The sequence below is a fragment of the Leptodactylus fuscus genome, chromosome 2 (genome assembly GCF_031893055.1).
Source record: "Leptodactylus fuscus isolate aLepFus1 chromosome 2, aLepFus1.hap2, whole genome shotgun sequence".
In the NCBI taxonomy this organism is placed as follows: domain Eukaryota; kingdom Metazoa; phylum Chordata; class Amphibia; order Anura; family Leptodactylidae; genus Leptodactylus; species Leptodactylus fuscus.
In genome coordinates this window covers 159259791-159283769 of record NC_134266.1, presented here as the reverse complement: position 1 = coordinate 159283769, position 23979 = coordinate 159259791, and the positions used below count along the sequence as shown (strand labels likewise).

General features: G+C 40.9%; 2 protein-coding genes across 7 annotated transcripts in view; both read right to left on the bottom strand.

The window, feature by feature from the left end:
* Window positions 1-2355, bottom strand: part of HHLA2 (HHLA2 member of B7 family) — a 29342-nt gene extending 26987 nt beyond the window's left edge. For both annotated transcript variants that reach the window (XM_075264951.1, XM_075264952.1), the window contains exons 1-2: window positions 2269-2355; window positions 2097-2186 (exon numbers count right to left, since the gene is read on the bottom strand). The gene's annotated coding sequence lies outside the window, so the exon portion shown is untranslated. The remainder of the gene's footprint in view (window positions 1-2096; window positions 2187-2268) is intronic.
* A 12790-nt stretch (window positions 2356-15145) lies between these two features.
* The window catches only part of BBX (BBX high mobility group box domain containing), a 56086-nt gene continuing 47252 nt past the window's right edge, over window positions 15146-23979 (bottom strand). For 4 of the 5 annotated variants that reach the window (XM_075264964.1, XM_075264965.1, XM_075264969.1 and 1 more), the window contains 3 exons: window positions 23170-23367; window positions 19137-19314; window positions 15146-16135 (listed from right to left, as the gene is read on the bottom strand). In XM_075264964.1, coding sequence (XP_075121065.1) covers window positions 16051-16135; window positions 19137-19314; window positions 23170-23367 — 461 coding nt within the window. In that variant the 3' untranslated portion in view covers window positions 15146-16050. The remainder of the gene's footprint in view (window positions 16136-19136; window positions 19315-23169; window positions 23368-23979) is intronic. The other variant, XM_075264967.1, reaches the window with a different exon arrangement.

The following is a 23979-nucleotide window of genomic DNA, read 5'->3' as shown; positions in this document are numbered from 1 at the left end:
CTTCTCATCTCATCATGATTGATTCTTCTCACAAATTTACCTAAAGGGCAGGGCTAGACACCCTGGAAGGTGGGGCAAGATACCAATGGGGGAAGGGCATGGAAGAGCAGCAGCAAAAACTGGAGCCCGGGAAGTCATAGCAGCCAATGGAGACAGTTGTAATTGCATACTGGCCTCTTACAATTAAAACTGTCTGCGTGGTCAAAGAGGGAAAGTGTATGTAAGGCTAAGGCGCCACGGGATGATCCGCAGCACATAAGCGGGAATGCATCGTAGTTTCACCGCAGCGTTTTAAACAGAAAGTTTGCTGAGTTTTCCTGTGCGGACTTTCTGTTACAATTGTATCTACAGGAAAGCCTCCAGCGCATACCTCCCAACTTTTGAAGAACTGAAAGAGGGACAAAATGTGCGGCATATTTAGCTCCACCCAATTTTGTGTTGACTCCGCCCACTCGTTTAAATTTTCTCTGCCCCCAGATTCATGTCCCCTCCATCTCTGCCCCCAGATTCATGTCCCCACATCTCTGCCCCCAGTGTCATGCTGTCCTCTCCTTCATCTACCCCCAGATTCACGTTCCACCTCCACATTAAACCTTCTCCTCCGCTCCCTCGCCGCTCTCTGCGTGCCTCTCTCGCTGACACATGCGGCTGAAGGAAGGAGCTGACACAGGTCAGCTTCTCGCTTCGCCGCTGCGTGTCTCTCTCGCTGACACATATGCGGCTGAAGCGAGGAGCTGACCTGTGTCAGCTCCTTGCTTCGCCGCTGCTGCCGGCTCCTCGCGTCTACAAGCCAGGAGCCGGCCGCAGCGGCGAAGCGAGGAGCTGACACAGGTCAGCTCCTTGCTTTAGCCGCATATGTGTCAGCGAGAGAGACACGCAGCGGCGAAGCGAGGAGCTGACCTGTGTCATATGCGTCCTCTGGACGCAGATCTGAGTTGAAATCGGGACATACCTCCCTCCAACTGGGACCGCGGGACATGTCACCCAAATCGTGAATGTCCCGCGGAAATCGGGACGGTTGGGAGGTATGCTCCAGAGTTTCTGTAGATATAATTGACATGCTGCGATTTCTAAAACCGGCGCGGTTTTGGAAATCGCAGCATGTTCGCGGTGCGGATTTTACCGCAATGTGGGCATGGGATTCGCATGAATTCCATCCACTTTGTTGTTAGTATGTAATGCCACGATTTTTCCTGCAGCATTTGTGGTCCATGGGGCCCTGGCCTAATACCTGGCAGCTAAGTGGGCTCCTTCAGGAGCATGGGGCCCTGACACTTGCCCAGGTATGCTGGGTGTTGACGCCGGCCCTGAGCAAAAACATTGAATCAAGTTTAATATAGTTAATGTAGAAAATATATACTTTGTATTCTCTTAAAGGGGTTTTCTCACCAATGAAAATATGCAGACAATTAAGTTATAAATAGGGGGCCACACGGTGGCTCAGTGGTTAGCACTGCAGCCTTGCAGCACCAGAGTCCTGGTGTTCAAATCCCGCCAAGGGCAAACAAAAAAAAACATCTGCAAGGAGTTTGTATGCTCTCCCCCTGTTTGCATAGATTTCCATCCCATATTCCAAAAAGACATACTGATAGGGAAAAAAATGTACATTGTGAGCTCTGTGTGGGGCTCACAATCTATAAAAAACAAGCAAAAAAAAAAATTGTTTAGAAATAGTTTAGCAGAGTTTTTTTTTTTTTTTTTTCGCAGAGATTTTCTCTAACCTTCCTGACAGTCTATGTGAACACAGAATAGATCGGTCAGTAAACTTTTGCCCGATTAAGAAATTGCAGAATTGTTATTCCTTGCAGCTCTGTTCAAGAGCATAACCTTATAGTGTTAAAACTATTTATACACTGCTCGCTCTTGTAATGCTGGCACACCCCCCTGCCACCCTGCCACCCTGTCTGCCTTTCCATGGTGAAACTTTCAATGCACCTGCTATCACTGCTATATCTACTTATCTTCTGCAGTAACTCCTCTGTACTGGCGATCAACATTTCTGCATATTATCCTTATATTATATGATACATATTCAGTTCAGACACATTTATTCATACATATAGTAGATGCATTCATTACAAGAGAGCATTTCTTACCTTGTCCTTTGTGAATTAACTTGACACTGAACTATGAACATTTCGTAACATGCCATACAGGTTTATCCATCCACAACAGTTTCTATTCACCTGAGGGGGTGTGGAGCAAAGTTGCTGTTATATAGAAGGTGCTATCTTCATATGCCCCGCACTATAAACCATGCATACTTACAATAAGACTTCATAGCAGCAGTGCTATAAACAGAATGTTTACAGAGTCAGCCGGTGATGCCATGGTAGAGGGTTACAGTGTATTTATCTCCAATTGCTCAGTAGATCATAGTTCATAGGATCCAGTGCAAAGCAAAAGCAAAACTCATCACAGGGAGATAACACCACCCCCTAATAAAGATTCTTACCATGCTAATTTAATAATACAATCCAAAATAAAATAGAAAAAAATTACCGGGAAGTACATGCTTAAGGTACGTGGAATGTAGTTGGACATGTTCACAATGCCACAGATTTCAGGTACAGATATTTCTGCAATGATTCAGAAGCATGTCAACTTACCCTTACCATTATAATGGAAAAAGTACAAGCCAATGATAAAAACAATCTAACCAATAAAATATAAAAAATTACAAATATTTATTAAACAAATCAGTAAATAATTACCATTAAAATCATATATATACAGCAGGGCAGATGGAATTTGCCAAAACACAAGAGAATGACACTAGAAATGAAAGACATAAAGCGCTATGCATAATTGCATAATATAGAATTCAAGGTAAATATAAGATAGATGGACTCTATATCAATAGTGTATGATACCCCTGTAGGCAATATACAGTAGTCATATAACCTGCACTAAGGCTATTCAAAAATATAGGTGTATAAACTGCACACCACAAATAACAGTGCAGGATACGCCGAGTAGTGCATATATGCTAGAAAGTAAGCGAATAGGGGACACACTGAAAATGTCATGCTATGAAAGACTCATATTCATTAAATCATTATGTACTGTGTAATACATCAGATCATATTCTAATGTCAGACACAGCAACAAACCATAGAGTCCAATAGTAATGATATATTTAGTTACCTGAAGTCATGTTTAAAGTTAAAGGATGATTAGCTAGCGCTCACAGAGATGTAAATGACATGTAGAAGGACCACCCCTATGCGTTTCACCAAGAGCTGGCTTCCTCAGGAGGTGTGACATTACCTGGGACTAGGGTTGAGACAATCTTGACTTTTCAGGATCGATTTTAAAATCCGATTTCTGATCATTTTTCATACGAACCCGATCTCGATCCCAATGCAAGTCAATGGGATTTTTTTATTAATCGGAGATCGGATTTTAAAAGCAATCCTATTCACTATACAGCATGGAATCTAACAATTGTTAGAATCCACGCTGTGTAGTGAATCACTAAAGTAGCCAGAGGATTTTTTTGTAATCCTCTGGCTACTTAGTCCCCCCTGGTGTCCACTTACCTCCAGAGATGGCTGGTCCAGTGCCCGGTGCCTTCCTTCTTCTTGTCCTCACTGCTGCTCCACACTTCTCTTCTCCCTTTGCTGCCCCCTCCCTGCCAGGTTAGGAGAGTGTGGGCGGGTACTGGGAGGGGAGACGTCACGTCTCCCCGCCCTGTACCCGCCCACACTCTCCTAAGCCACAAGCCCCGCCTACCTAGCGCTTTAAACACTAACCTGGGAGGCGGACAGCGAGGCAAGAAGAAGGAGGGCACCGGAGCAGCCATCTCTAGAGGTAAGTAGCTGCTAGATATGTTTAGTTTAGCCTCCCATTCGAATGAATGGAGGCAGCCGACACGCAGGGGGTTAAGGCTGTGTGCCGGTTGCTTCCATTCATTCCTATGGAACTGCAGCGGAGCCTTCACACTGAGTATACAGCGTATAATCAGTGTGAAGGCTAAGCAAAGCATTGTGGGATCTCGATCCCACATAAAAAGATCGTGTTCGGAATTCCGATGGCGATCGTGAAATTTTCTCGATCGCCGATCGGAATCCGATCTTTTTCGAACACGATCGCTCAACCCTACATGGGACAGATGGCATCCTTTTATAGGGGGAGAGATGAGTGGTGACGGCGTACACGAGTGGTGATGACGTCTCGGGGAGTCGGAACACGTCAGTGAGCATGCGCTGGCAACGTCAATGACATGCCAGTCACATGTACAACATCACGTGACCAAATCACATGACCGGGAGATCAAGGCACCACTGGAGCGTGCACCTCCAAAACAAAAAAAACAATGTAGCCTTTATCCAAATTTATTTTGTAATAGAATAATAATAACAACATTTGTAACAACCCATATTATAAAAATAGATAGCCTTAAACAGCATTGAGCATGTTTCAATTAAGGCCCCACAGGTTGGAAATGCCACGCTAAAGCGCTGCGGGAAGAACTGCAGCGTGAATGCATTGCAGTCCTTCCCGCAGCACTTTGAACAGAAATTTCACAGAGTTTTCCTCCGTGGACTTTCTGTTACAATTATATCTACGGGAAAAACGCCAACGTTTCGGTAGATATAATTGATATACTGCCATTTTCAAAGCCGCAATGGTTTTGGAAATTGCAGCGTGTCCGCGCTGCGATTTTTTCTGCAAAGTGGGCATGGGATTCGCATGAATCCCATCCACTTTGCAAGTACTGTAAAATGCTGCGGCATTTCCTGCCTGTAGGGCCCCAGCCTTAGGCTGAGGCCCAATGTTGCAGAAACGCAGGTTTTTTTGTTGCAGATTTTGTTGCGTTTTTTTAGTCAAAGCCAGGAGTGGATTGAGTATAAGGTAGAAGTACTTCCTATGTTTCCCATTCCTTTTGTAGTCAATCTTGGTTTTGGTTCAAAAAACGAAGCAAAATCAGCAACAAAAAAAGCTGCATTTCCGCAATGTGGGGCCTTAGCCTTACTGTTTTTGCATACCCTCCCTTGTGTTCTCTATGCATATTGTTCATACCTTCCTGGACTTCTAGTGTTACATACCTAAATGCTTTTGAATAAGGCTGCGTTCACATACAGTAACGCGCTGCTCGTTCTGACACGTAAACACGTGTCAGAGTGAGCGCAGTAAAACAGAATCCCAATGGTTCGGTTACGCGCGCTACCCATTGAACTCAAAGGGAGGCTTTTTTACCTATTGCTTTAAATGTGATACATTTACGTGTCAGAATGAGCGGCACATTACTCCATGTGAACGCAGCCTTAAAGGAGTTTTCCCATCTCACTGTTTCAGATTTGCCTGCAGTCTCTTCTTCTCACCTCCTGAATTTCACCCCCCTTCCTCCACTTACTGAATGACACTATGAAGTATTACAATACTTATACAGATCAGATATAATATACACATGCTTGTAGTTTTGAGAGATAACAGACTATGCTTTGTGAGCAAGCTGCAACTAGCTGAAATGATTGTCCTGCCGGCATTGAGTCAGTGAGGTGACTTGTTCTATCTCCCAATTCTGTGGTTATAGCAACACTGTGTAAACAATGGAAGGAATAAGTTCACATAGCAGACAAACAAAGCAGAATTTCTAAAGCAATATATTTAGGAAAAGTCTTCAATTTACATAAGCTACCAGTATAGATAGGATCCTTGAGATAGGACTGGTTAAGACTGGTTAGCTGCTACATGTTGTTTTGATGTTGTTGCGTAAATCCTGCCTGGGGCCCAGAGGCTCCGGGGGGAGCAACTCCATCATTGGAAAACAATTTTCCTTACCTTTTCTGGTTTTTGTTGTTTCTCTCCCCCTTTTTTTTGTCTTTCCTGGTCCACGTTTGCCGTGTCTGACTTTTCCACTAATGTTTCTTGTCCTCCTTGTTCTCTTACTTTTTCTACCTATCCCTTCTCACCTGGACAATGCTTTCACGAATTTCTGCTCTCTTAATTTTTAGGGGTCTTAACGTTCCTCAGATTTTCTACTAGTTGCATAAAATTTGTTCTTGATTTTGCAGGAGACCCAAAGATATCCGCAGTAGGCATTACCCCTCTTGGTTTCAGAGCGTCAACCTGGCTGTGAAGTCTAAGGAAGTATCTATTGCATTGCCTAGGTCTCTCCAACATAAAATACTGGATACGATGCTTGACACTGAGGAAAGCAGGTTTGCTTTCCTGAAATCGCGCACTGGAGACAACATAGCAGGGTGCAACCTCGCCATTCAGCAGCAGATGCCTTACTGTAAGATCTTGTAATACTTTCATTTTGTACTAGATCCAGCTGATGATTCCACTCCCCCAGGTAATCCCTTCTCCCAGTTGCGCAAGTTGAAAAGCATGTTGTACCCTGTCTCATGGATGTTTGGCGGATCTTACATCCCCAGGGTCGAGACCAAACTTACCATTTTCCCGGTCACTGCTATATGGATTTTTTTTTGTTATGTAGATTGTGAGCTCCATATAGAGCTTACAATGTACTTTTTTTTTTCCTTATCATGTCTTTGGAATATGGGATGGAAATCCATGCAAACACGGGGAGAACATACAAACTCCTTGCAGATGGTTTTTTGCCCTTGGCGGGATTTGAGCACCAGGACTCCAGCGCTGCAAGGCTGCTAACCACTGAGCTACCGTGTGGCCCCTTATATGGATTTTTTTCTGTAAAGTCACTATGCACTTTCTTGTTCCCGATGGCCCAGACTGGTTCAGCCATTTGGTCTGACCATGCCCCAGTGTTCTTGTCCCTTAAGATTCCTAGCCTCACTTTGCACCCCTTTATGTGGCACTTAAATGGCAGTCTCAAGGATGCTGCATGTAGGAATGATTTTAGCTCCACGATTCATGAGTTTGAGTTGAATCATGCCCATGACCTGACTACCCTACCGTTTCATTGGGAAGCCATCAAATGTGTACTTAGAAGAGTTTTTATTAGGTATGGCTAGAGACTTAAAGGGGTTTTCCAGGCAAAAAAAAATATTTTTTTTTTTTAAATGTCTGTTAGTGCTACTAATGGGTTAATAAATACACCCATATACCTATATCCGTAATTTGAGTGATTTCTGAGTATCTCCTGGCGCTCCTGGTATCTCCTGATTTTGTTTACGAGCTTCAGCTTCCTGCTATGTAACTTCCTCACTAACCCCTCTCACTTTACTCTCTGCTACTTCCTCACTCCCTCCCTGTCTCTCTAGCTATCCCACCCTTCCCTACCTACTCAGTCCAACCCCTGAACCATATTATATACTGTAAGAGGGATACAAGTTTTATGTCTCATTTCAGTGTAATATGGCTTATATACACATATGATATTTAGTTTTATGCATGTATTCAATTACATATGCACTATTCATGTATGTTTTGGTTTAGCTATCATTTTAATCACAGTTAGTTTGAAATCCCTCCAACTTTTGTTCCACTATGGGGGTTATAGGTGTTTTGGTTTGCTGTCTTTGTTAGATTCTTATCTGCTCATGTTTTATGTTTCTTTTGTTTGGGGATGTCCTCGGGGTATGTCTATTTACAGTCCTTGGCCCCTTAGAAGTGTATATTTATTTATTTTTACAATTGAAGTTTTCATTCACCTTTCTTGGCACCAGACACCTCAGGGTCTATTGTGTTTGGTTGAAAGGAGACGACTGGCTCAAACTATCTGGAATGAGACCACTGTCTCCCCCCATCTAACCATGGAAAATGAACTGCCATGTGCTTATGAGTGGAAAGCTTCAACACAGGAACAGAAATATATGCTGTGTCCATATTGTTGATTCTATATCTGGTCCACACAAAGGGTGGAAAAGGCTCCCCAGACTCTGATTTGAACTATTTCCTTCACCGAAGCTAAATATAGTAAACTTTTTCTATTCTTTTTTTCCTTTTACTTGTGAGTCTTTCATTATACAGTAATTCCCTTATTAAAAATCATATTTGAATACATATACTTACTCTTTAAGCGTCTTCCTGTGAGGCAGCCCCTTCTCCTCCTGTACTGATTAAGTCTTCTCCTACAGCGATGATACACCTCTACTGCATATGCTTGGATGTCCAGTAGGTGTGAATTACCGGCAGCGGCGCGCATAGTGAAAAAGAGCGCACACCCTGCAGAATAATTAAAGATGGAGAACCTGTCTTGCTGGAAAAAGCCTGGATGGTAAGTATAATGAGGTGGATGGTGGGTGGAGTAGTAGTGACAATCCATTACCAAAAATAGGGAAATGGATTGTCACTGGATAATCAGAAAATGTCCCTGGGGCGGCCATATGAGTAATATCCATTTTTGATAAATTATATTATTTAGAAAGTAGGAGGGGGAGGATGTTTAGACTAGTTTAAGGATTTCTAGTTATTCCGGACAACCCCTTTAAGAAAGAAAGAGAGTTCGGCACTTTGTTTCCCTCCAGAACACTGTTTTGGGGATGGGCCTCGAAAACCTGCTTCAAAAAACTGTCCAAAATCTGCACTGCGTTTTTTCCGCCTCCCACTCATTTCTATGGGGATTGCAAGGCGGAATCTGCCTGAAGATAAGTCATGACACTTCTTTTTTCCTCTAGCTGAAAAAAACAGCTAGAGTAAAAAATCTGGTACTGACTCCAATAGATATAAATGGGAGATAGTTTTTGAGGTGGATTATGCGTGTGAACTTTTTTTTTTTTTTATCTTAAATGTGAATTGTGAGCCCCACATAGAGCTCACAATGTACATTTTTCCCTATCAGTATGTCTTAGGAATATGGGATGGAAATCCATGCAAAAACGTGGAGAGCATACAAACTCCTTGCAGATGGCTTTTTTGCCCTTGGTGGGATTTGAACACCAGGACTCCAGCGCTGCGATGCTAACCACTGAGCCACCGTGTGGCCCCATGCGTGTGAACTTATCCTTAGTTATTCAGTTATTAAATTCTGTCAAGCAAACCAAAGCAGAGGATGTTTATGCTCTGTCCTACTGTGGGGCAGATGATGCTATATTGCTTAGTCATTTTAAATCAGTAGAAAGCCATGTTTCATAGCATTTTTCTTTGATAAATGATGTCCACTGGGTCACCAATTACAGTACTAACAGGAACCCAATATCATATCTTGTATGTACCTGAAATAACAATTTGAAACTCTAAGGGCTAGTTCACACAGAGTAAAATGATCAGGATTTTGACGCGGAATCCGCGTCAAAATCCTACTCAAAAAACCACCTCCCATTGAAATCAATGGGAGCTGGCCATTTCCTTTTTCCGTGAGCGGTTTGTTCTTGCTTGCGGAAAAAAGAAGTGAGCTGTCTTTTCTTCAGGCAGATTCTGCGGCTGATTCAGCCACGGACGTCCACCTCACGACACCACCCTCCTAACTAGGCCCATTCATTTGGGCCTAATATGGAGCGGAAAGCCGAGACTGTCAGAAGCCATGACAGTTGCGGCTAGCCGTGGCAGGATCATTTTGGTCCGGATTCTGACGTGGTTTCCCGCATCAAAATCTCTCCGTGTGAACTATTCCTTAAACAATACATATGAACATGACATAAAAAAAACAACAACACAACCTGAAGGGCTATTATACAGTTATTGAAACATTTTATTACCATCTCAAATAGTTTAAGAAATCTACACAGAGCTTGACTGGGAACAAAATAAGATCATCACAGCTGTAAAAAACATTAGTTCATTGTTATATAATAAATATAAGTTCGATTTTGGAGCATAGCATTGGGATGGATACATGGTCAGACACAAAATGCTTCATTGCAGCAAAGAGGTTCAATGCTTTTGGTCTCTTAACTGGAAATAATCTAATTTTTGGAAAATAAAATTGGATCAAGGAAAAAAAAAAAAGAAAAAAAAAATATATACTTGTCTGGGAGTTTCTGGAACACTGTGTTTTATGGCACAAACCACAGCACAAATGACAACGTTGAAAGCAAACATAAAAAAGCAAAAAAAACACTGGAACACTGTATAATTTATAAAATATTCGATGCGGCCCAGACACCCATTTTTTAACTTAATCACAGGTTTACTACAGTACAGTTGATTTAAAGGGTCTAATGTGGGTGCAACACACACACGCAGGCGTTATGATGTTATAAGTGGTTTAGTACACTAAAGCAAAATATTGCAACAGAGCATATAGGTTTTCTATTTTGGTATTCAAAGGTTTATAAGGTGCAAACATTATTATGAGGAATATTTTATCACATGTCTTGATGACACTGCTATGAAGATGTGAACATTATGGCAATATTTCCACAGAAGCCCTGTTTATTACAGTTTCTACAGAACAAGCATAGTGTCCTCCATAAACGGGATGAAAACCCACAAAATGGTGCTTTCCTGCGTCAGGAGATCGGTTAGGGGTTTTCAGCCCTGGGAGGAAATCTTACAGTCTTGCCAGCTCTGGGATAAAGTATTGGAGACCTGGATATGCTCTATGTATATACATACAAACATACAAATCCGGAAATGTTGGAGTGAAATGTTAAGAAGTTGTGCTAATATTTGTTACCTGATTATACCAATGCCTTGTCTGAAGGATTCAGTGCATTAGCAAAGAAAACTACTGAAAATCACTTAGAGCCAACAATGGCCAATATCTCAAAAAACTAACTAAAGCTTTGCAGGATTTCTGCTACTCTTAGTGCCTAGCAGCTTAAAAATTAAGCAATATCTACAAAAGTTTCAGAAAACAGTCACTATACTACTCTAAGGGAAAGCCACTTAGGTTTAGTAACTCAGTAATTATCACATATAAAATATTTGCTCTCCTTAAAAAAAAAAGCAAAAAAAAAAAAGGTACCATAGTCATACAGAAATATCTAGAAGCAGTATTGAAATATTACTAGGGGCAATCCGCCAAAAATAGATATATCTAAGGGAATCAAAATAGGGACTGTCAATGCTCAGGACAAAAAATAAACTAGTACAATTCTGAAATTCAGTTTAGAACAATTCCTGAAGTGCCATAGTCAAATATACACACTGATCTAACACTTAGTGCCAAGTCGCAGTGCCAATGCTATATTGGTTTGAAGCTAGGGTCCCCAACCTATTGTAACTGGTGTGCCACATTGAAATATACTAGTTGCTACCAAACAACATTAGAGGGGTATTACCATGAACATAGCCATATTTAAATTTGAAGGCAATTAAAAGTAAAAAAAAAATTGCCAATATAAATAAACAATTTGTAGAGTTTTAAAGATTTTTCTAAACACCTTAGAGGTGACAGTCTTTCTCTTTATAGGTTGCCAATAGATATAACCATGACCTCAGTAAATCTCTATGGTCTGGCACTTGTCAGAAACACAGACATGTTTCCTTAGGGTCCATTCACACACTAGCAGAAAAAGTAACCCATTGAAGTCAATGGGAGGCTTTTTATCCACGTGGATTCTGACACGGATTCAGTGTCAAAATCAGCGCCAAAAAACTCAGTCTGAATGGGCCCTTAGGGCCCCTTCACACGGAGTAAACGCGCGTGTATTTTGGCAAAATGCACATGTAAAAATAAGACTCCCATTGACTTCAATGACATTTTACACGTGTATTTTTATATGTGTATTTTGCCAAAATACACGCACATTTACTCCGTGTGAAGGAGCCCTTATTGTGGCCGGGTTTTCTTCTTGTGCATCTAGAATTCCTGCCTGACAACCTGACCACAATAAAGAGATCATGACTAAGTTCTGATGTGCCAAACCACATAAAGTTCCTGCATTTGTGGTCATATTCCTTGGCAACTGACCAAGACAACAGACTGTCACCACTAAGATGATATCTGCAAAAATGTTTTCATTTTTCTACAAATATAAATATGGTTACGTTCATGGGGTAAAACACCTTTAGGCCGATGCCCCACGTTTTACAGTCTCTGCATACGGGGAAATACGCACAGCAGACACGCTGCAATTTCCAAAACCGTTGCGGTTATGGAAATCGCAGCATGTCAATTAGATCTACAGATATACTAGTGGTTTCCCTATAGGTATAATGGAAGCAGAATGTCTGCAGAGGTTTCATTTTCTGTGAAAAGTGCTGCAGGAAAAAACGTGGTTTTCCTGCAGCATATGGGGCCTTAGCCTAAAAGTGTACACACACACACACATATCTGTTGAGCATATTTTCAAACACTGTATTGAAACTAACTTAAAGAAGTTGTACTGGATTAGAAAAATATTTGTGTGGTAGTGTAGCTCAGCTCCACTCCTCTATAAAGCTAAGCTGCAATATAAACGCAACTCATGGACAGGCGTGGCACTGTTTGTTCTAATCCTGGAGAAACCCTTAAATTTAATAAAGCTCCAAGTATTTTAGGTTAGTTATTATTAATTGTAAATCAAACACAACATTTTGCCTGGTGGCGCCCAGTTACAGTCATAAGATTCATAGCTAACTATGGAGCCACATTTCAGTAATGACACAACATCTGGGACCCAAAAGCAAGAAGCCCGTCAGTCATATGTAACTCCGGAGCTATTGGCTGGGCAACACTGCATTATAGTAGGTTCTCCTTCTGTCCTGTGCAAGTAAAACATTTCCTGTAAAGAACTGATATAACCACATTATTGCATGAATTGACAGAATACTGACTGCACAAGCATAGCCAGTAATTCCACATAGTTATGCTAAATACACACAGGCATCGTAGATAAAAATATGAATTTATGGAATGGAGTTCATCAATGCTCGAAAAGTAAAAGGCATCCTGGCTGTATTAATGGTCTGAAGATCTGAAATGTCCACTGAAGAGAGTGATGTCCACACTTATCAATATTTCATGGCCACAAAATCTCGGTCAAAGTATCTAAGTTCAGGATCATTTGAAACATGCAATTTGGAGATACTACCAAAAACCAACAAGCCAAACCTAACTATGTACAGAAATGGTTAGAGAGCCACCTTGTGGACTATAGTAACATGATGAGAGGTCAGGTATAGCAAGGGTCTACTTAAAGCTAAGTATTTCATTATTAGAAAAAAGGCAAAAATGTTTATTGCTGTAACAGTATCCCAAGCTCAGCGTATCAGTATGGGAAAGGGAAAAGAACAATGCCAAAATAAAACAGAGCTGTAAAAGGCTTTACTCATTATATGTAGGCAGAAACGACTTTACGTAGAAGACGCTGCACTAGATTCTTAGTATGTGAGATAATACATAACTGACCACAATCGAGAAAATAATGGCTTTAATAATTGTCTAAAACTAGGATGAAGTGGGATATCACGCCTTGGTAAATAAAAAGTAGGAAAAAAATTCTCTGTATGGAAGACATTCACATGTCTGCTAGATCATAATTTATAAAGGTTGCTTAGGAAATTTAATCCTTGCAGTTAGAAAAATTAAATCTTATTTGGATCTTCAATCGCAGAGATGTACAGTATATAGACTAGTACACGAAGAACTTGCATAAATACTCTCAGTCTGTATTACCCATAAGAGAGACAGAGAGGAGCAATCACCTTCCACATATTACAAGTGCCATGTAAAGGGGCACCGAGGAAGGTCATGTGAAGATGAAGACAGCACTAAAGACATGGGGCTGCAAGGACTAGTATGGTGAGCAGAGAAGGGGGTAGAGTCGCTATTCCAAGCAACAGAAAACCGAATAACTTCTTCGCAATTAAATCTAATTTTAGACGACCATCAATTTATCCACAGCAGAACTCCTGTGACTAAGTTTCTATTCCACCACATATTATGCATATTGGCTATCTTTCTTGATTCCTGCACAGTTGCACCCAGTATGCTAGTTAAGGTCTTTATTGTCAGATGGGTGGTCCCTAGCTGGAGGTGACACTTCAGGACCACCCACCTGACAGTAGAGAGCCTAATTAGCATATAAGAAGCTAAAAAAACAGCACTGATTGCTTTGGAATAGTGGGGGCTAGAGGAAAATTCCAACTGCGCATCTGTGGAGCAGCACCTATTGAAAGACGTAAAGATTTGGAATGGGTGGATCAGGTGAAATGTCCTTTTTAAATGGAGTCTACCACCACCAAAATTGCTTCTAAACCTCTGATATGCTGTTGTAGGACTTGTTAGTAGCATCATGACCACACACCATTTGTGTCAAAGTGCCATCCGGCTGCTGAGATAGGAAAATGAGCCGTTCGGTGCACTCAGGTTGTGGTCTCATCTGCTGTGGCACCTTTTTTCACACCTCTGGCTGAGGCACTTCCAAACCTCCTAATCTTAATATTAAGGGTCAGTGCTGGTTGGAGACTATAGAAATAAACTAGTGCTCTGGCAAGCATGGCCTCACTGTGGGTGAACCAAACAGATAATAGGATTTAGAGGTCCTATTTCTATGGCACATGGCATGAGCTGAGGATATGAAGAAGGCTCTACAGTCTACAGGAAACAAGAGAAACGTAGAAGGCAAGGGCCACAGTCGAGACAGACAACCCTATGAATGGTACACCTGAGCCTACCGTTTATATCATGCTTATACAGATTAAAAGTTGATTTTCTTAGCAGCAAGACTGCACTTAAATATTTAATATGCCAGTGGTTTAGAAGAGACTTTTGTGGTGATGGACTCCTCTTAAGTATATATACCCTGATAGGGTATAACAGCTGGGGATGTCTTTGTGAAACAACCCCTTATGGAACAAGGACATCTTCAACTAAAACAGTCAGTAAGACATTGCCAGTTCTTGAATGAGTTGGGTTTAGTCGTCTTAACTCCCATTGTTTAGCACATACAATTTGTCAATTGCTTAAAAGTACATTACTAATGTCAACCAAACATATTATAGCAAAGTGTGACATCTATATACTAAGGTCAGAAAGGTCTTTTTCAGATTTGTAACTAAAAATCAACTTAAAAGTTTGATGTTTACATTAAAGCCTTTTACATCATAATTCATAGATGGAATGGAGAATACAAAATACAGAGGACTACCGCTCCCCTTGTTAATGGTGACAATGTGCACACTCAGTGCTAGTGCATAGTTTATGTTTTAATTCCCTGGAGCAACCATGCTAATAGGAATCCCTGGTCTGGATGCAGCGGCCATCGCCCTAAAGTACAGTATCAGATAACAGTGTTACTGCTGAAATTGAAGCTACGTACAGTGCTTCAATACCTTCAAATATAACCAGTGTGCAAAATAGCCAGCTACTGTTACAAACGGAGAAAAACAGTTTCATTCCGTTTCTACATAGAAGGCTTAAAGTGTAGCGCACAACTGTGTAATGATCAAAAACATACATGAAAACAGTTTCTTTCTGAATCATCTGCCCATACAGTATTTCTATGTGCTACTACTTTTACATGTATGTTTATGCCAGGAAGAGAAATGCCATTTTACATAGGGCCACTTCATATTTAGATACAAAAAATAAATAAACGTTGTGTCCACAGAGCTATACTATCTATTAAGGCTTATTACTGAATATGTGTGCATATCAGTGGCTGCTGTTCAGTACATTAACAAGTACATGTAGTTGGTGGCATTTAGATGGCCTGTGTTTATGGCACATGGCATGAGCTGAGGATATGAAGAAAGGTCTACAGGAAACTAGAGAAGTGCAGAAGGCAAGGGTCGCGGACAAGACAAACAACAACCCTAACAATGGTACACCTGAGCCTACGGTTTATATCCTCCTGAAACATCTTTTAAACTCAGTCTCAATATAAATGTAAGCATAAACTATTATATAAACCATTTTTGGAACGTAAATCTTCATTTACAAAAATGACCAAGCATGTCTATTTTCTAGTGCAGTGCATCAGTATTTCTTTTTTTTTTTCTTTTTAGTAACTATAATATGAAACTAGCAACACACTCTGCATCACGGAGCCTCTCTACGGAGAACAGCACTGATAGCTTCGCTCTTCATTCCACTGTTACCCCCAGTAGAAAGCAACCGTGACCATAGCGCCATCTTCTTCTATTAGCAGGCCAAGAACAAGTTGAGCTTCAAGGATAAATCCCAACCTTTCAGCTTCTGGCTTCAAGTCAAATTCTGATCTGCCCATTTCGTCCTCCATTTCATGGATAATTTTAGCCTTTCTACGTAAGGCTCAAGGCTTATACTTAAATATGTCATAAAGTGAAGCTTCATTGGTCGGCGCAAGATATAAGAACAGCTGCCTGGGACAAATCTTTCTTCTGTCCATCTCTTGCATGGGTAGATCTAGGACTCCTGTAGACAAACAAACAATACAAAATGTTTAGTATACATCAAACACATGTTCCCAGTTGCTTTATCAGATATTGTAAAAGCTCGGAATTATACCCTAAGCATGGTCTGACAGCTACAAAGCTATTACACTGTATTCTCTCAGGGTCAAACAGCTTTTATGTCAGGCAGTATGGCTGGGGAACACTGTTAGTCAGTCCCTAACAACTAGTGTTTCGAAGACTATTGAGGACTTCAGAACAGGGTAGAAATACCATTGACCTGAAAGTAGAGAAGTGGCAATGGGGTACAGTCTATTGTACTCTATCTCCTCTGTACTATCAGCATTGCTGTAAAGACACAGGCCACACCCCTAGCTAAAAACCCTAAATCCCCATTTCTAGGCTATTCCGCTTTAGGCAACAATATTTATGTATCTAATACTCTTACCCCCCCCCCCCTTCCCAAACAGAATAGTGTCCCCTTTGTGCTCTTCATATAGTTTAATGTTCTATTATACTCCCCAACACAGTGTAATGTGTCGTTTTTGCCCCCATTGTATCCAAAACACAGTATAGTGTCCAGTGAGAAAGTGGTGAGATGGATTAATTATTCACTTATCTGCTTTCCCAGTTCTCTGCACCAGGATCTGACATAACATCAGCGCCCGATGCCCATAATGTCAATGAGAAATACAAAAGAGTGCAAATGCAAAATAACACAGAAATCTGTGTGGATGAGTTATTATACTGAAACCAAGAAAACCACACAAAAGATAGGAAAAGTATATAAATTTATTGCTAGCCAATAAAACATATAACTTATACACGTGTTTCGCGCAGTGTGGTGTTTGTGTAGGTTTGTGGTAGCCATATAACTAGCTGGTGACTCTTTCTAGTGTGCTGGCCTTTATTTTTGGATACTATTACATCTGATTATATGTGTTGCACCATCTATTTCATTACACTTATGGATATGTGATATAATTTACTTGTAACTTCTTATATACAGTCCTATGAAAAAGTTTGGGCACCCCTATTAATCTTAATCATTTTTAGTTCTAAATATTTTGGTGTTTGCAACAGCCATTTCAGTTTGACATATCTAATAACTGATGGACACAGTAATATTTCAGGATTGAAATGAGGTTTATTGTACTAACAGAAAATGCGCAATATGCATTAAACCAAAATTTGACCGGTGCAAAAATATGGGCACCTCAACAGAAAAGTGACATTAATATTTAGTACATCCTCCTTTTGCAAAGATAACAGCCTCTAGTCGCTTCCTGTAGCTTTTAATCAGTTCCTGGATCCTGGATGAAGGTATTTTGGACCATTTCTTTCTACAAAACAATTCAAGTTCAGTTAAGTTTGATGGTCGCCGAACATGGACAGCCCGCTCTCAAATGATCTGAAAACAAAGATTGTTCAACATAGTTGTTCAGGGGAAGGATACAAAACGTTGTCTCAGAGATTTAACCTGTCAGTTTCCACTGTGAGGAACATAGTAAGGAAATGGAAGACCACAGGGACAGTTCTTGTTAAGCCCAGAAGTGGCAGGCCAAGAAAAATATCAGAAAGGCAGAGAAGAAGAATGGTGAGAACAGTCAAGGACAATCCACAGACCACCTCCAAAGAGCTGCAGCATCATCTTGCTGCAGATGGTGTCACTGTGCATCGGTCAACTATACAGCGCACTTTGCACAAATAGAAGCTGTATGGGAGAGTGATGAGAAAGAAGCCGTTTCTGCACGTACGCCACAAATAGAGTTGCCTGAGGTATGAAAAAGCACATTTGGACAAGGCAGCTTCATTTTGGAAACAAAAATTGAGTTGTTTGGTTATAAAAAAAAGGCGTTATGCATGGCGTCCAAAAAGAAACAGCATTCCAAGAAAAACACATGCTACCCACTGTAACATTTGGTGGAGGTTCCATCATGCTTTGGGGCTGTGTGGCTAATGCCGGCATCGGGAATCTTGTTAAAGTTGAGAGTCGCATGGATTCCACTCAGTATCAGCAGATTCTTGAGAATAATGTTCAAGAATCAGTGACGAAGTTGAAGTTACGCCGGGGATGGATATTTCAGCAAGACAATGATCCAAAACACCGCTCCAAATCCTCAGGCATTCATGCAGAGGAACAATTACAATGTTCTGGAATGGCCATCCCAGTCCCCAGACCTGAATATCATTGAACATCTGTGGGATGATTTGAAGCGGGCTGTCTATGCTCGGCGACCATCTAACTTAACTGAACTTGAATTGTTTGTCCAAAATACCTTTATCCAGGAACTGATTAAAAGCTACAGGAAGCGACTAGAGGCTGTTATCTTTGCAAAAGGAGGATCTACTAAATATTAATGTCACTTTTCTGTTGAGGTGCCCATACTTTTGCACCGGTCAAATTTTGGTTTAATGCATATTGCACATTTTCTGTTAGTACAATAAACCTCATTTCAATCCTGAAATATTACTGTGTCCATCAGTTATTAGATATATCAAACTGAAATGGCTGTTGCAAATACCAAAATATTTAGAACTAAAAATGATTAAGATTAATAGGGGTGCCCAAACTTTTTCATAGGACTGTACATCTATTAAATTTACTGACCAGCTGCAATTTGTTATCATATACAGCTATCCTACCTACACTTCATCTTGGTAATTCTGGTTTGTCTCCCCTTGTTAGTTATTTTGTGTGTATATATATAAATGTTTTTATTGGATATCAATAAATTTATATACTTTTTCATATCTTTTGCGTGGTTTTCTTGGTTTCAGCCTATAACATCAATGACAGACTCCATCAGTATTGATGGAAGCGCTCACTGTGCTTCTAAACAACTGGGTTTAGGTAAGCAAGCTGTCTTAAGTTTAAGTAAAGATGGTGCCTGTGACAGGCATTCAGACTTACAGAGCAGGGGACTCTGGAGGGTGGGCCACTCAGGCACACACCTTGCTGGGAACAGTTAAGGAGACTGCAGAATGGAACAGCAGAGAAATAAAAGAAATAAAAGTCAAACCTGTGACCATTTTCCATTGCTGCCACCTCAGCCAGAGCAGCTAGACTAAAGAAAGCAGACACAGCTGGTATGTTTTGGGTAATACTGCAGTTCTGGTCAACGCCTGCTTCCCCGGAGATTGTCAGCTCTGCTCGGCAAGTTCCCTCCACACTGCCACTACTTTGATGATTTTTTTCATCTGAAAACAAAATAAATAGATATATATGTGTATCAAATGTTAATCTTGTGATATACTGGCAGACTTACAATACTGTAACAAATAAGATAATAAACTTAAAGAGAACCTTTCATCATCTCCAACAAGTCCGGTTGTTTACATAATTTAATAGGTGCCGCTCCACTGATTCCAGTACAGTTGGAATTTTTTTTCTAGCCACCTTTGTTACCAAGCAATCAATGCGGTTAGTTTTGGTGCCGGAAATGCTATTTAGTTGGAGAAAGAAGTCAGAACTCCGAGTAAGAGAGGATTTCCGCGCTTCTTGGAAGAATACTGGACTTTATTGAAGGCTCACAATACACAACACGTTTTGAAGACATTGGGTCTTCTTTTTCAAGTGTTGAATGAGACAGAATAAAAAAACGGCACACTTTACAATATAAATGTACGGAGCAGTATAATTATTTTTAAGTGTGCTATGTGATTTTTATTCTGGCTCATCCCACACTTAAAAAAGGAGACCTAGAGTCTCCAAAACATGTTGTGCATTGTGAGCCTTCAATAAAGTCCAGTACCGTATGTTCCGGACTATAAGGCGCACATAAAATACTTTGATTTCCTCAGAAATCGAAAGTGAGCCTTATAGTCCGGTGCGCCTTATATAAGGCTTGAAGCGGCGGCACGCGAGGAGTTAAGCGGCGGCACGCGAGGAGTTAAGCGGCGGCCGCCGGCAGTGTCTCCATGCCGCTTCCATACATTGCAATGGGAGCGCGCTATTCAAATAGTATTCGTTCATCTCTAACTATTTGAATAGCGCGCTCTCATTGTAATGTATGGAAGCAGCATGCAGACTTTGCCGGCGGCCGCTGCTTAAAAGGATTCTACTAGAGATGAGCGAGTACTGTTCGGATCAGCCGATCCGAACAGTACTCGCTCAACTCTAGATTCTACCATTAAAAGAACTTCTTCCCCCTGACCACGTCGGAATAGCCTTAAAAAGGCTATTCGTCTCTTACCTCTTCTATAGTCAGCGCCGCCTTCTCCCTGAGCTGTGTTCGCGCCTTCCGTGTGGGCCTCATGGATGACGCATGCGCAGTTGGCTCTGGCTGCGAGAGCCTGTTAGAGCCGACTGCGCATGCGTCATCCATGAGGCCCAAAGAAGACAGAGACGGAGCTGCAGAAGAAGGCGGCGCTGGCTATGGTAAAAAGGTAGGAGACTATTCCGACGTGATCAAGAAGGAAGAAGTTCTTTTAATGGTAGAATCCCTTTAACTCCTCGCGTGCCGAGCGCTTCCTTTCATTTCAATGGAAGCATGCCATTGAAATGAATAGAAGCGGCTGGCACGCGGGGGGTTAAGCGGCCGCCGGCAAAGTCTGCCGGCCGCCACTTTCAATCACATATAAGACGCACCGGACAGCGCTGCGCCTTATAGTCCGGTGCGCCTTATATATGGACCTAGGCAGGACTATAAGGCGCTCATGGGTAATGCGCCCTATAGTCCGGTGCGCCTTATAGTCCGCAAAATACGGTATTCTTCCAAGAATTACGTAAATCCTCTCCTATAGAAAAAGACTCTTATATATAGAAGATATGACTTATCCAATAGTTATGTGCCAAAACTTATATTGGCTGTTCAGTGATTGGCTCATTTGAATTTAGTGTCCCAGCTCAGGGGAAATAATGACAGCTGACCATGGCTCTGCTATTTGTAACCACTGTATATTTCTGTACTGTAAAGTCACTGTGTAACAGTACAGGGATAAACCACTGTGCCACAAAATAGAAGGAATGTACTGCCTGGCAATTCATATCAAGTAAAGGGAAGCTCCTGTTGAGACATCTGACACATTGCTGGTGCAAAATGTCATGTCAGCAGTATGTCATAAGATGCTAACACAGCTATATCTTCTGTGTATATATATATATATATATATATATATATATATATATATATATACACAGTCCTATGAAAAAGCTTGGGCACCCCTATTAATCTTAATCATTTTTTGTTCTAAATATTTTGGTGTTTGCAACAGCCATTTCAGTTTGATATATCTAATAACTGATGGACACAATATTTCAGGATTGAAATGAGGTTTATTGTACTAACAGAAAATGTGCAATATGCATTAAACCAAAATTTGACCGGTGCGAAAGTATGGGCACCCTTATCATTTTATTGATTTGAATTCCTTTAAGTACTTTTTACTGACTTACTGAAGCACAAAATTGGTTTTGTAACCTCAGTGAGCTTTGACCTTCATAACCAGATGTATCCAATCATAAGAAAAGGTATTTAAGGTGGCCAATTGCAAGTTGTTCTCCTATTTGAATCTCCTCTGAAGAGTGGCATCATGGGCTACTCAAAACAACTCTCAAATGATCTGAAAACAAAGATTGTTCAACATAGTTGTTCAGGGGAAGCATACAAAAAGTTGTCTCAGAGATTTAACCTGTCAGTTTCCACTGTGAGGAACATAGTAAGGAAATGGAAGACCACAGGGACAGTTCTTGTTAAGCCCAGAAGTGGCAGGCCAAGAAAAATATCAGAAAGGCAGAGAAGAAGAATGGTGCGAACAGTCAAGGACAATCCACAGACCACCTCCAAAGAGCTGCAGCATCATCTTGCTGCAGATGGTGTCACTGTGCATCGGTCAACTATACAGCGCACTTTGCACAAATAGAAGCTGTATGGGAGAGTGATGAGAAAGAAGCCGTTTCTGCACGTACGCCACAAATAGAGTTGCCTGAGGTATGAAAAAGCACATTTGGACAAGGCAGCTTCATTTTGGAAACAAAAATTGAGTTGTTTGGTTATAAAAAAAGGCGTTATGCATGGCGTCCAAAAAGAAACAGCATTCCAAGAAAAACACATGCTACCCACTGTAAAATTTGGTGGAGGTTCCATCATGCTTTGGGGCTGTGTGGCCAATGCCGGCATCGGGAATCTTGTTAAAGTTGAGGGTCGCATGGATTCCACTCAGTATCAGCAGATTCTTGAGAATAATGTTCAAGAATCAGTGACGAAGTTGAAGTTATGCCGGGGATGGATATTTCAGCAAGACAATGATCCAAAACACCGCTCCAAATCCTCAGGCATTCATGCAGAGGAACAATTACAATGTTCTGGAATGGCCATCCCAGTCCCCAGACCTGAATATCATTGAACATCTGTGGGATGATTTGAAGCGGGCTGTCCATGCTCGGCGACCATCTAACTTAACTGAACTTGAATTGTTTGTCCAAAATACCTTTATCCAGGATCCAGGAACTGATTAAAATCTACAGGAAGCGACTAGAGGCTGTTATCTTTGCAAAAGGAGGATCTACTAAATATTAATGTCACTTTTCTGTTGAGGTGCCCATACTTTTGCACCGGTCAAATTTTGGTTTAATGCATATTGCACATTTTCTGTTAGTACAATAAACCTCATTTCAATCCTGAAATATTACTGTGTCCATCAGTTATTAGATATATCAAACTGAAATGGCTGTTGCAAATACCAAAATATTTAGAACTAAAAATGATTAAGATTAATAGGGGTGCCCAAACTTTTTCATAGGACTGTATATATATATATATATATATATATATATATATATATATATATATATATATATATAGCGTTCACGGCCGGACAGTTTCCAAACCCATTCAAATGAATGGGTTTGAAAACTGACTGCAGGTTTCCGTCTCCTGTCCAGTTTCGCGCAGATGTGAACGAGCCCTTAGACTCGCACTGATATCATACTGATGACCTATTTAAAGGATAGGTCAAAAATATTGTTATCCCAGGAAATCCCTTTAAGAGTAAAACATAACAACAGACTATTCAAGAGGAAAAAGTATATAAGTGATTTTAGTACAATGTAACTGTGTAACTCACCCAAAACAGGACCTAATGAAGGCTGACAGCCCAAAGACCTAACTAGGTGTGTAATTTTAGTTTTCCTTGCTTTCCTCTTCTGACTTCCGACCAGAGGTTCCTGTGTCGTTGGTTCTGGAATGGGAGAAACAGCATTGGAATTGTTCCTCGGTGAATTATCGGTGGTGTTCCTGTCTTCTGCTATGGCTAGATAATAACACAGAATGAACACATTAGCTAAAATGGAAGTATAGTGGAACTGAAGTTTACATGGCAGTGTTGCAGTGTCTACACCTGCAGCAGTTTCTACAGCAAGTGTGCAGTGCAGCTCCTTACAAATAAAAGTTGCTAAGTGCTGTGCTATCTAGGTACAGCTGATCAATGGGGCTCCAGAATGAGGATAGGCCATCTGTAGTAGAAAGTGGATAACCACTTTAAAGTAATCCACAGTAAACAAATGTTAAAAACAGTCGTTGCTTCTATGCCCACTCCTTTGAAATAGATTCTTCATCCTCTTCACTGAATAAGGAGCAGCAAGTGATGTTATGCAAGGGATCTTTTTTTAAAGGAGGGGTGTAGAAGAAAGAGGCTGGAGACATTCTTCAGTGTGACGATGCAGTGCTCGGAGCACAAGGGTAACCCCCCACGTGCTCCCTTAGCTTGATATGCATATCAAGAATTAAAAATTTATTCAAAAGTAGGTGCAGAGCAATAAAGAAAAAGGTATGCCTAGAACAGTCTTTCTAAAGGCTATTGGACTATATGCTTATTTAAAAATGCCTTTCTGCAACAATAGAATCCCTTTAACCCCTTTGATGC